We start from the raw sequence: 13,841 nt of genomic DNA, 5'->3' as shown, positions 1-13,841 counted from the left end.
CTTTACATGTAACCACATTTATTTCACCATTTCATTTCACAGTGAACTGCATGTTAATTCCTTGTCAAAATGGTGGAACTTGCGTCACTTCCGTTTCTGGTCGAGTGTGTTCTTGCACTGATAATTGGGAGGGAGAATTCTGTGAGGTTGATAATTCTGGTAAGTCATTTGGTTAGCATTTGGTCATGCAGGCGCGTCATTTTGATGCGGGCGCGTCATGCAGGCAAGTAATTTGGATATGCAGGCGCGTATCCAGGAGGCGTTGGGGGGCGCGCCCCCCGGGTAAGAAAAAGATGAGAGAAAAAAGAGATACGCCCCTGATATGTATGTATGTATGTATGTATGTATATATATATATATATATATATATATATATATATATGCATATGCATATTTATTTGTTAATCTCGGCTGTGTTTATCTGTTTAAACCAACAAACCACTTTTCACTAATTAGTGAAACTTGGACACTTTTCTGTGTTCCACGAATTTGTGATTTGTGATAAAGTCGAACTACGTAATAATCGGTTAATTAATGATAAGTATGCAGTTCATCTCCAATGTACCTAACTTGTCACTGCATTTACGGTAAACGTTGTTTCCTCACATTTGCTTATATACAGAAATGGATACATTATTATATTGCTTAGGATATCGGGATGAAGGGGGGAGGGGTGGGTTTCGCATAAGGGAGACATTGACGTAAAACATTAAGCCTAAGTAGCTTTGAGTTACTCACTGGATATTTTACTATTCACTATTTCAGGTAGTTCAGCCAGCGATGCTTGCAACCCAAGTCCTTGCATGCGCCGTGCTCCATGTTCGACTTTAACCGATTCTGAAGATTTTTATTGTGATTGTCCAGCAACATACACCGGAAAAGTCTGTCAATTTAGTAAGTATTCATAACCTTGCTTGCTTTAATGTTATGGTATATATGGATAGGACTCTCGGTTTAGCGCGGGGTAGAAAAGATACTACTTTATATTTAAATGTTAGGCAATGAAGCCTATACAGTGCAGTTACTTTTCAAAGTATACACAAAAGAGAATCGAAGTTCAAATTGATTTTATAGTTGATATATTCTCTTCTTCGTTCAAGTTAGTGAAGAATTATAACTACAACATTTACATGACTCCTCCCTTTACCTGTCTCCCCATACATATGTACTCCGTTCTACCTAGCTTTCGATAATTAGTAGCATTATTGACCTGCGCCCTCATTCCGTCTTCACGTCACACCTATGGAAGTTGAGCATTCTGTAACATAAAAGAAAGATGGTCATATAAGGTGAATTTATATTACGAAAGCATTAATTGAGGGGTGCTGATTAAGAATTTGAAATTAAGGTTCTGGGGCTTTCGAAAGGAAAAAGAGCAAACATAGCTTGCAAATGTATTTCATGTGAAGCCACGACGCGTATCCCAACTATATAATCGTTACCTGTAGTTCATATTAAAATTATTGTGTTTAATCGACACAAACAATCTCATATTTATCTAGATAATTTGCTCCTCCTTTACTTCCCATCTCTAAAACTACAAAACTATAAATAAATTTAAACAGCCTGCGTGTTCTTATCCCACTTAATCGGTAAACGCAGATTCGAAAATACTTTCAAAGTGATTTACCTTTTATACTTTAAATTGCTTGTTATTTGTTTGATTATTTAATTTAAAAGTTTCGTTTACTTTTGTTCTCTTTCAACAGAATTGATAAGTGGTTTGTCTTCGGGGGTAGACGTAATCAGGATACCAAGCAACATCGTGATCATCATCTCAGTGACTTTATTAATATTAATTGAATTATTAAATTAATCATCTCATTACCAATGAATTAATTGGATGTCGACGCAATTCGTAGTTAACGTTAAGTATCAGAAGCAAATTTCTATAAGAGAAGTCCTAAACCGTGCTGTTGATAGGGCGCTTACGATGGCAGTTTGGAAAGTCTCCGAATGTTATTCTGAGACCACTTTAAAGTGACAAGAATTATCTAGATGTGCAAGCTTAAATAGCCAGAATCCATTCGATTGACTTCAGTATTTTAATACCTTGTCACATGGATTGTAATTATGTGGCAATTTCTGTGTTCACAACGAAAAATGCTCATCTGCATGGGCTCCAGTAGAAGGTACTCAAATTTACAGCAAAATAAAAAATGCCTGATGATAAAAAAAAAACTCAATATTTATTAAGACAAGAGTAGAATGATTCCATAAAATGTAAATATTTTCAATCAAGTTATATTTTATACAAACTGCAAACTCCGTTTTAGTCTGAAATTCAATCAATTAGATTCAATGATATATAACTGCGTGATTTTAATCAATCGCTAAAATGTTTATGGACTGGTTTGATCTCCCAGTAATTCCGCACCATGCACATATCTGCGTGCATTTGTCATTATGCATTCTCTTATAAATTACAATGGCAAATCTCATATATAAACAAATACATACTGCAATAACGTACTTACTGATCAGAGTATGTAAATGACTTTGTTTTCAAATGACAAATTCAATTCGTCTCAATTTTTGTTTGTCAATACCTCACTGCTTAGATGGGGGGGGGGGGGGTGGGGATTAGGGACGTAGAGAGAAGGAGACGTAAGTAACAGAGGTAATGGGTAATGGGGAAACAAAGGGAGAGGGGTTTGAGATTGAATACACATACTGGAAGATAAACGGTACACAATGTCTTATGTCAATCTAGTTCTGCACGCAAATAAGCATTATGATTGTTATATATGAAGTACGAGATATTTTAACTACATTCATCTTGAAACTTCAATTCGTTAAACAAAAGCGAGCGGGCTTATATTAGGTCGAAATGTTATACCATGCTGCTAATAAATTATGCATTGACCTCGCTGCTTGTAGATTGCACAAAGCGTCAGTAGCCTATATGTTTTATTGCAATAATGTGTACGGCGATATGTATATGCAAAAAGTTCTTTTTTTTTTCATCATTAGATATTTTTTGCACATCATTTCCTTTGAAATGTGAAACGTGAAAAACTACTTTCTGCAGCCTTTATTTTATACAAATATTTTTTCCAATTTTCCCAAAATAATGAGTGACATTCATTACACTTTTCAAAACAGCGATCTCGCCAGTGCCCTATATGTATACATGCAATACTCTAAATAAGTTGTTAATTTGTAGTATAGGCCTAGGCGTTTTGTCAATGGATATATTTCAAGTTAGGGAAAATTTCATGTAGGCCTATACACTTAATAATGGTTTCAGTTTTGTGTAAATGATTCAATATAAGAATAATTTCAATCTAGTTTCATTGACAATGACGTTATCCGGTTTGAAAGAACCAAAGTAATTTTTGACTGTTTTAATAAACGGTGATTTATAGTTTTACAACTTAACAGTCATCAATGTTAAAGAATGTCAGAGTTTTGAAAGTCGTAAAGAAAATGTGTTATTAGACATATTCGAATCACGATTATTTAAAAATTCAAACCTGTTTGAACATTAAATAAATTATATTATGAGTAAAACGTGAAAACGTTGTCTTCTCTCTAAACTTGTCTCAGTTGTCTTTTTCCTATCTCTGTCCACCTTTCGGTCTCAGTTGTCTTTTTCCCTGTCCCTCTTTATCTTTCGGTCTCATTTGTCTTTTCCTATCCCTGTCCATCTTTCGGTCTCTGTTGTGTTTTTTTCCTATCCCTGTCCACCTTTCGGTCTCAGTTGTCTTTTTCCTATCCCTGTCCATATTTCGGTCTCATTTGTCTTCTCCCCTGTCCTTGTCAAACTTTCGGTCTCATTTGTCTCTTTTCCAAGTCAAAATTTCGGTCTCATTTGTCTTGTTCCTATCCCTGTCCATCTTTCGGTCTCATTTGTCTTTTTCCTATCCCTGTCCATCTTTCGGTCTCATTTGTCTTTTTCCTATCCCTGTCCATCTTTCGGTCTCATTTGTCTTTTTCCTATCCCTGTCCATCTTTCGGTCTCATTTGTCTTCCTCATTTTGTTTGTTTTGTTTTGCTTTGCTTATTCGTTTTTACAACAATATAAATGTCAATATATTACTTACACCGAATTGAGATAATTTCCCAGTCGTCGGCGGTCGGAATATTTCATTATTATGTAGGGGTGTTATCTATTTGTGAACAATAAAAAAAAATAGTCTTTGTTTGTCGATCTCAAATTATTCATAGAACGACAGTGTACATCCCTAACCTATTTCAATTTAGTGAATTAATATTATTATATGAATAATAACAAACTTTATTGCAACTTTTACCATTGTTAAACTCAACGCCGACCTACTATCGCATGCTATAATCAAACAAACAAAAAACCGGCTACGAATGGGGACTTGATCCCGAAGGAAATAGCAAAGCAGTGTGACTGAACATCGTAGTATAATGGTAATGCAAACACTTATATGAACGTATTTATCAAAGGCCACCGGGACCGACGGGGCAGGGATGGGAAAATACCTGAAAAATGAAATTAGTGAATATAACTTGCAAAAACGAACTTATGAGCACCTTTTATCATGTCAAAATTGCAAAAGGGGAGAAGGGGAGGGGGTAGGGTTACGTTATACACCCCTCCCTCATGACACGAATTGTTAACGATCATTAGCCGAACCAATCTGTAACTCCCGTCCCGTACCCTGCGCCCTTAACTGTACCTAGCATACGAGAGTGAATTTCCAAGTAGATTAGCAAGTTTAGAACAAATTAAGCCTGATAACGACTTTGCATTCCACTAGTAACTAAAATTAAGGTGGGTAGGGAAGGGCACAGCAAGGGGAACTGACTACACAAACGGTAGCCTACGTCACATCACCAACATTTTTGTCCGTTGGCGTTTTGCGGACCAAAGTGTGACGAGACAGTCTAATATACATCAGGTTATGTTTGTGCACCCTTGTTTACGTTTGCAATTGATTTCGACCTTACACGGACCTGTATCCTGCTTCCAGTTTTCCGTGCCCATGAAAGGGAATCATGAACGTTATTCGTGTGAATTTATAAGTATGTCTATCGTCTTATATTGAAAATGAATTGAATCTTCTAGTGATATTTGAGTGGTTCCTTTATTTTATTCGAACTTTGCTCGCGGAACTACTACCACCAATAAGAATGTAAACGGATTTGGTAAACTTTTAACGTTAGACAGGTCTATGCAGATTTAACACCTGGAAGTATGCACATGTTATCAGTAGATTTACCTTGAATAATGTAAGGATGCCTCGCCAATAGGTAGCCGTTTGAATTTTACTTAATCGCAATAGGCAGTACCAGCTACCAGAAGCCGCTCACCATCCTTTTCATCATGGTAATTTGGCTTAATTCCAATCTCACAAGATACTATTCCTAATTGTCCTAGCCTAGTGTTAATTGATTGTACCCCTCATCATTCTCATGCATTCGATAGTACACTATGGCTGTTCATGATATTCTCCACAGTTTGTTCTCTCTGGATCATGTTACTTTTGTGCTTGGCGTATCATCATGCATTCTTGGGATGTTACTCGTTGTAGTTTGTAAATACACAGTTTCAAGAGAAAACAGTGATCACACTGGAAAGGCAGCAGTTTATTCCAGTGCGCAATGCAAGAATGCAGATTGTGTGAGGTGTTCCGCAAAAGAAAGTTTAAATGCAGCAATTCAGGAAAGAATGAAGAGCACCCTGGAATTTTCAGCAAGGAATTCAACTATAAAGTTATCAGACAGAATGATAAAGAGTTTCAAACATTATTTTGCGATGACAAATTCAGCGGACAGAATTGATAACTCTAACCAGAATGTTAGAGCCAGCAACCTTCAAAATCCAAGTATATTTTATATGCAAAATTTAAGTTCTGATTACTGTTTTGAAGAATTGACAGAGTATTCTGAATATGACAAAGTTTTAACCATTCTGAAAAGTTCATTTGAAGAAGTGAGAGAAGAATTTGATGGTTTGTGGAGTGACTTTGTAGATGAAATTGATGCAGATGGTTGGCAAGAGAACAGTTTATCAGATGGTGGAGGCAAATGGTTCACATTTCATCTCATAAATCAAGGACGGAGACAAACGTTAAATATGAACAGATGCCCCGCAACCTCTCATATGATCAAGAAAGTAGAAACACTGGCAGTGAATAACTGTATCTTTGGCTTTGTAACATTCTCTGTGCTAATGCCAGGCACACATATTACCAGTCATTGTGGTGCAACAAATACAAGAATTAGATGTCACTTGGGTATGTATTTAATTCTTCCCTGAATTTCCTTTATAGACAGTAATGAACTGCAGTATAAGTTTGGTCTTATACAGTAGAATCTGTCATATAGCAAAATACACCCCCCTCCCCCTCCAAAAAGAGAAGAGAGCAAATTGCTAACACGAAAGGAAAGATTGTATATATAGCAATTCTTTTATGAGGACCTTAGTATCATAATTTCTTTCTACATGTTTCAAAACTTCAAAAATGCTATGCAAATTGATAGACTGATGTTTTGCCTGTGTGACTATTAAATAGGAAATACTTTTTGTTTTACTTTATGAAGTTCTGCGAAATACAAAATTTGCTCTATTTGTACAATATAACAGGGAAATTAAATGAAACAATAAAAAACAACTGAAGATTGATTTTTACTAGATCAACCTTTTGAGTTTCGACTACCATAGTTACAGCGGTACATTCACAACATTGGTATAATTCTTTCACTGAGATCCCTTGTATCCTAAATCTTATTCCTCCAGCCATTACAGTGCCTTTTCTGGTTTTTGTTAGTGAAATAAAATTTTATTCAGCATTGCAAAAATGTCCTAATTATATTAGCCAAAGAAAAGTTATATTCACTCTCTCTTCCTCTTCCACCCCACCCTCCCCCCCCCCCCCCCACCTCCCTGAGAAAAGTAGGGAATAAAGCTTTTTATTCATATATGAAATTAAAATACATGAAAATCTAGACTATATTAAAGAATTCTAAGTTGGTTTCAAACTGGAATAAATTTGCAAGCAAGATTCCAAACTTGATGAACCTGTTGTACTATAAAATTTCTGACAAAATGCAAGCTAGGCTTACTGTGAGTTCATCTTGTCATTCAAAATAGGTTTGCACATACCTGAAGATTGCACCCTTACAGTGAATGGACAAGACTTACACTGGACGGAAGGAAAGTGTCTGTTGTTTGACGATTCTTTTCAACATGAAGCTCGGCATAGTGGTCTATCTTCCTCATCATATCCTCGAAGTGTTCTAATGATAGATCTTTGGCATCCAGAATTATCTAGAGAAGAACGAGATATTCTGCAAAATGTCTTTCACTCAGACTTGTTGAACCTCTAGTTTTTAATCTACTTAAAATAGTTTGTATAGAGCTATCTATAAAGAGATTAGAGATTGGTATTTAGCCAGCTTATGTTTCATTTAATATACAGTATATTTCTCGGTGATTGTTCCTTTCACTTATTATAAATAACTGTATAGCTTACTATTGATCAGTGTTTTATATTTCGTTGCTGAACAATTCGACTAACTATGTACATGGAGATTGAATGGAAGTTTATTCGATTGCTTTGTTTCCACAACATATATAGATGGAAGCATGTTGAAATAAAATATTCAGAGAATGAATTGTGACTTGAATATATGGCATATTGCAGTGATTTTGTCATGGATAGGACAGTCTGCAGCACGTCAACTAATTTTGCCAACATTTTTAAGTTCCTAAATGATTACCTGTTGGAATATTGATATGGTACAACATGGCCTAGCCTAAATAAAATTCATCAGTTGGGCTACATTGCCCGGTTAAATATTTTGTAAAATTTGTGATGTATATTTTGGTTGTCAATGACAAATTCATCTGGAAAGTACTTAACATTGGTGAACTGATGTGTTTCAAATAGATATAATATATATATATATGTATAGCATAACATGTATTTTGGTTTGTTTGAACATTTCTTTGAAGATATGACGTTATAGGAAATGTTCTTAATTATCAGCTGGAAAAAGGTCCCAAACAGAGAGAATTTGATGGAATTTCATGAGATAATTTAATGTGTGACTTTGCTCTGCTTTGTCACACTCCTCCTTGATGAGGGAACACAATCGTCATTCCTGGTAAAATTACCCAAAATATTACATTTCCCATCACGTTATTCAGCTATCGACATAATATGAATGTAAAACGTAATTGGTAAACAAGTTTCATTTAAACAATAACAAGAAGCTTTCGTGTCAACGCAAGTTGGTCTTGTGAATCGCGATCAAGTAAATATATATGCACAGTTGGAGAGTCAAAACTCTTCCTCCGTATCGCAGGACGAGGCCTTTGAGGAAGCCTTAGACAACCCCAGAGACGATTATTGTGTGTGTTAACTTCACAATTCCTTCTAAGCGTGCGTACTGAGTTCATGAGTCAATGTTTTGCAAATATGACTAAAATATTATTGGTTTGTATCATTTCAAAGACAATTTTTTATGATATATATATATATATATATCAATATATATATATATATATTGATATATATATATATATATCAATATATATATATATATATATATATTGATATATATATATATATATCAATATATATATATATATATTGATATATATATATATATATATCAATATATATATATATATATATATATATATATATATATATATATATATCAATATATATATATATATATATATATATATTGATATATATATATATATATATCCATAGTTATATATATATATATACATAGTTACATATATATATCCATAGTTATATATATATATACAGTATATATATATATATATATATATATATATCCATAGTTATATATATATATATATATATATATATATATATATATATATATATATATATATATATATATATATATGGATATCAAGTTGGTTAGCATCATGTTCGATCTCTAGTGTAGGGCAAATACATCATTGTCAAGTTTATGTTATGCTTTAGAATGGGTCTTTGTAAAGTTATCAACATCAGTCCATGAACTTGAAGCTGGATTTATACGCGGTTTGTTCCTTATCTATTCTTTTCATCAATTGGACTTGTATGCATCAAAGGGAAGCTGAAATACTCAACCCAACAATTGGATGGATAATTTTGCAAAGTTTGTTGAATGCACTTGTCCAAATTGCTGGCTTGACTGCTTTTGCAAATTCATCACTTTATGAGTGCCAGTACTATTCTATTCAGTACACCAGCTGTAAGTGGTGTTATGGCTTGGATATTTCTGAAAGAACCTCTCACCTACGTGGATTCCATCATTACCGCCGTTTGCATTACCGGTATTTTCCTTATTTTTAGACCAACCTTCCTCTTTGGCGTCAAAGGTATAGCCGAGGGATCGGAAAGTCATTTTTTCGGAGCAATTCGCTCCGTGGTAGGACTTTTAGCGATAACGGCAGTTTGTATCATTGCGCTAAAACTTCGTTTCCGATCTCTGCATCTGAAGTCTACGTTTTAACATTTGGTCACGGTTTGCTGTAACATGCGCATGTGTCTTATCGGGACATTGAGCTGTCCAAGTGACGTAACTCAGTTGCTTTATCTGATCTGCTTAGGCTTAGTCGGATTCTTTGGGATCTATCTGTATAACTTATCGTTACGAACAGAGAAAGCATTAGTTGTATCTGTATTGTTCACGAGCATCATTTTCATTTCATAGGCTATTTCAGTTCGCCATATTTCATGACTTTCCAGATATTGTAGTCTGGAGTAGGCATCATTCTGCTCCTTTGGTCCATTGTGGCGGTGTTCTTCCAGAACTGGAGAAGTTTACAAGAATAAGAGCAGTATACGTACAAAAGTGTCGCCAACTTATATTCTGGGTTCCTCTTTAGGATAGTGTAGTGTATTTCCACTCGTGTAACACAAAAGCAAGGATGGAACACTTATCAAGTATCAATGCCGAGAGTTGAAAAAGATATAGATGCTATAAGAGGCACTTTAGAGGCACTTCACTTTTAGTTAGTAAAACGATCTCGATAAGTGAATGCAATTTCCGTCGGGTATAGAGTCTGCCTTGATTAGGGTAATAGTGTGGTTTGCTTTAGTATATCACAATTTAGACTATGTTATATTATACCCAGCCTACGTATTTTCTTTTACATTTGAATGGAGAGATAGATGGATGGACGGAAGGACCATTCGATCGATAGATTAGAGTGAGTTCTGCTTCGCACGCCAGGTAGCTCTGGTTCGTACATCCAGGCTCAAGTGCGGCACTCCAGAATAATAAGCGCGGGACAATAGGTAGAGCACGGCAAAGAACTAAAGTAGGCTATTCCATAAGTTCAGTCAACATCTTGCTTGCAGCTTACTTGTTCAAACCCAGCTTGTGAAAATAATTGAGTTACCACGATGTGTTCTCCAATAATTAAAGTTACACAACTGGAAAGTGTTGTGTCGTTGTTCATAGATATATACAAGAGAGTAACGCAAGGCACCAAGCAGACAATGTTGTAGGCTGTTCATTTTTTTCGGGAAATGAACCAATGGAGATTAACGTACTATTCATTCTCGAAAAGTTTCATTGGTCAGATGAATGCGAAACTTCTGACGTATGTTCGCTTGAGTATCTCGTCCCAGTGCATAAACTATGTATGTTTGCATGAGAATGGTGTATGATGTACCAAAAATGGTGAAACATGATGAAACAATTGATATTGCTTACATGCATGTAGAAGCCAGTAGAGTGAACCGTATTTCTCTCATCATTCAAGGGAGAGGAAGGAATGGGTTCTGGAGAGCGGTGGGGGCGGTGGAGGGAGGTTTGGGATCACCCTGCACCTCTTGCTATAAGATGTAGGATGACAGATAAATAACCCTAGTGGCAATGTACAGAGGACCATTAGCCTGAGTTCAGTTTAAGGTATATGTTACTTGTGACCCAAGCATGAGTCCAGAACCGTAGCCAGGGTGATTCTGAGCCGGAGGGTACCAATAATTTAGGGCGGAGCACACTAGTATACTTTCGCCTTGTAACTTGTTAAGATCGCGTACCCATGCTGGGGAACAGATAAGCGGGGGGGGGGGGGGGCACTGAGAACTGAACGGAGAGGGGCACTGCGCCTTGTGCCCGAACCTGGTCTTCATAAGTCCATTCTAATATAATATATGAATTTAAGTGAAACTGCCTTGATGATATAGGATATTTTGTCCCTAATTGTGTGCAAATAGGTTGCTGTTGTCACAGTGTATGTGTATGTATAGCTTCTATCTTTGCGAATGTAAAGTAATGGAGATGTGCAAAGAGTCAATCATTTTTGCAGGTATATCCATTACTTACTAAATTACTATTTTGCCTCATTAGGACAGTCATAGTGCAGAGGATGAGGAGAATGACACCACTCCTTCCTTATGGCTCTTTGAATTAAGTCCCATTAATCCCCTGTCTCTCCCAACACCCCCCCCCCCCCCTTCGACCCACAGCGTTAACCTATACATCTCCGTTACTGCGATCTTCGCTGCTGCGGTGACATATGAGCTCCACGTAAAACATATTTTGATTTAAAAAATAGTTTTGCTATCCCAATACAGTCTGAGATGCGTAGTTAAACTTTAACCTAATGTTGGACATTTTCGAGCCAACTGTTTTTGAAATTGATTAAAAGTTTTTTTTTACCAAAATACATATGATTAGGGAATTTTATCCTTATAATAGTTGCTATGCATGTAGTACACTATAAGACTTGATTAATTTAGTGACATATGTTGTCAATCGATTACGGTACGTTTCATTTACATGGATATTAATTAATTAATTAATTAATACGTGTTAATTCATGAAGTAGGTTCCGAACCAGAAAATATTTACTGTTGGCTAGAGCTATTGCTCATGTGTTCTATAAAACTGATAAGGCTTAAAAACAAAACAGATGAGAAAACGTTCTGTATATAGACTTGGAAATCTAGATGAAATACTTTTATCTATGAAACACCTCATAACTTGCAAAGTTCAATCATATATATAAATAGTCTTGTAACAGTTTCGTGAAACGGATATTGTGGGTTTGTCTTGTTTATTTTGTGAACAACCGTCTCATAATTTATATAAATTACTATACTCAGCTTTCAACAGGCAGGACATAATTATGATCCTGGCACATTTTGATTAATTGTGCGTCTTGCCACTTTTTGTATTACCTTGGCAATAAAAGAAACGACTTATTGAAATGTGTAGAAATAACTTTTCATTTGTGTGTTGGTATAATGCCTTATGGCATATTTTGTACAAGATTTTAATTATTTAATCAATGTTTCAGACTATCGCGGGATGCACACAGTATAAGTTGTACCCTTGAAGTTAGATTTTTGAAGGATATACTTGCTCAATACTGTTACATACCAGGCCATTTCTTTGATGTATACTGGATATGTGTATAAATATAGGTTTATGTCCTGCTGAGATCAGCTTACTTTGAAGCCTGAAATAAATCAATTTCTCTTTATTTCGTGTCTATTTCTTGTATATTTCTTATTACATATATGCCTCTGTATAGTACCTTTATAAAGGTCTGTGCTTAATTCCTGCCCATCAATTTGGCTGTTTTTTTATAGGACAGCTGCTATGGAAATGAAACTGCGAAGTAATTTAGTTACCGATGTAAAATTATTCATATCCTGAGTAGCTCTGTAGTGCAAACAAAACATGAGTCGTAAATCCAAGGCGCTGAGACAGACGGACAGACCGGGGCATGATGTTTCCTCGATACCACTGAACCTGGCTGAAGACAGGCGCGAAGCTGCCAAGGGGGGGGGGCGAAGGGGGCAGCCGCCCCCCCCCTTGAGCATGATTTTTTGTATGTTTTTATGATATCACTAGTGATTTCAAAAGAGAAAATGCTAAGATGCAGCTTACAAGGCCTGGGAAGTGCCATTTCCAGCGATCTGGGAGGCATTTTCAGCCAATATATTAGTATTCAATGCACAATCTACGGCTCTGATAGTTTGCCTACAGGTTCGCCCCTCCCTTGGCAAATTCCTGGCTACGCGCCTGGCTGAAGTAGCCTGAAATATTTGGGAGGATGAAACAACCTATAAGCACACCACTGTGAAGTTAATTAGGCGCTAGTTATACTTTTTCCTCGTTTAAGCACGAATCACCAAGTGGGTCTCTGCAAGAGAGATGATATATGCTGGTGTTGTATTTTCTCTTGCCAGTATATACAGATATGATGGGTAACCCACATTTACCCTTGAACAGCCTACTTCAATGATACCGTACATTTGACAAATTAGTGGGTCCGAGTATCCGTCTATATGGATCTGGTCACCGGCAACAACGGGAGGGAAGGGACATGGAAGATGGGTAAAATAGTCAAATTTCTGTCCTCATTTGCCGGGATAAAGCGGTGGATCGCCGTCCTGGGTGAATGGTATAAGGGGAAGTTCCCTTCCCATTTGAAAATTTGTAAAAAGTACTTAGATGAAAATGGTGCTATCATTTCTATTTTTGTAAAACTACATCCGTTGAAAAAAAACATATATGTGAATACAAATAGTTGGACACTTAGAAAGACCGTATTGCAACATGCGCGAGTAGCGCACATATAGTTTATGGGGTGACCGTTCATTACATTCTATTTCATGGTTGACCACGTACCCCCCTTTCCGCACGTAGCGCATATTCTTGAGGTGACTTTTCATTTTTCTCTTACGTAGTTACCCCCCCCCCCCCATCATCGGACCCATCCCCAGGTTCGAGTACATTAAGTTTTTTTGTTGCTCCTTCGATTCACCGTCACCCATAGCGCCCCAAAAAATTTCTATGGGGACACTCTCCCCACAGCCCCCCCCCCCACCCCCCACCCCCTTTGCTGGCTACACCACTGTATTCGTTGAAAT

The 13,841-nt window shown here is 36.4% G+C and overlaps 2 protein-coding genes across 3 annotated transcripts in view; both read left to right on the top strand.

The window, feature by feature from the left end:
• The window catches only part of LOC139981491 (uncharacterized), an 18,176-nt gene extending 16,012 nt beyond the window's left edge, over positions 1-2,164 (top strand). For both annotated transcript variants that reach the window (XM_071993905.1, XM_071993904.1), the window contains 3 exons: positions 43-159; positions 766-894; positions 1,710-2,164. In XM_071993905.1, the coding sequence (XP_071850006.1) occupies positions 43-159; positions 766-894; positions 1,710-1,816 (353 nt within the window). In that variant the 3' untranslated portion in view covers positions 1,817-2,164. The remainder of the gene's footprint in view (positions 1-42; positions 160-765; positions 895-1,709) is intronic.
• Positions 2,165-4,854: 2,690 nt separating this feature from the next.
• Positions 4,855-8,468, top strand: LOC139981315 (aspartate beta-hydroxylase domain-containing protein 2-like). The gene is made up of 2 exons (XM_071993640.1): positions 4,855-6,212; positions 7,070-8,468. Exons 1-2 carry the CDS (start codon positions 5,408-5,410, stop codon positions 7,303-7,305), a joined length of 1,041 nt encoding a protein of 346 aa, XP_071849741.1. The 5' UTR covers positions 4,855-5,407; the 3' UTR covers positions 7,306-8,468.
• The last annotated feature ends 5,373 nt before the right edge of the window (positions 8,469-13,841 follow it).

This window comes from Apostichopus japonicus, chromosome 15 (assembly GCF_037975245.1).
Source record: "Apostichopus japonicus isolate 1M-3 chromosome 15, ASM3797524v1, whole genome shotgun sequence".
NCBI classification, from domain to species: domain Eukaryota; kingdom Metazoa; phylum Echinodermata; class Holothuroidea; order Aspidochirotida; family Stichopodidae; genus Apostichopus; species Apostichopus japonicus.
This window is presented reverse-complemented; position numbering and strand designations above follow the sequence as displayed.

Bases quoted from the DNA above. Each gene is read 5' to 3' on its own strand.
- LOC139981315 (XM_071993640.1), top strand. From the start codon at position 5,408: ATGGCTGTTCATGATATTCTCCACAGTTTGTTCTCTCTGGATCATGTT. The intron at 6,213-7,069 runs GTATGTATTTAA...CATTCAAAATAG, and splicing joins AAGAATTAGATGTCACTTGG to GTTTGCACATACCTGAAGAT.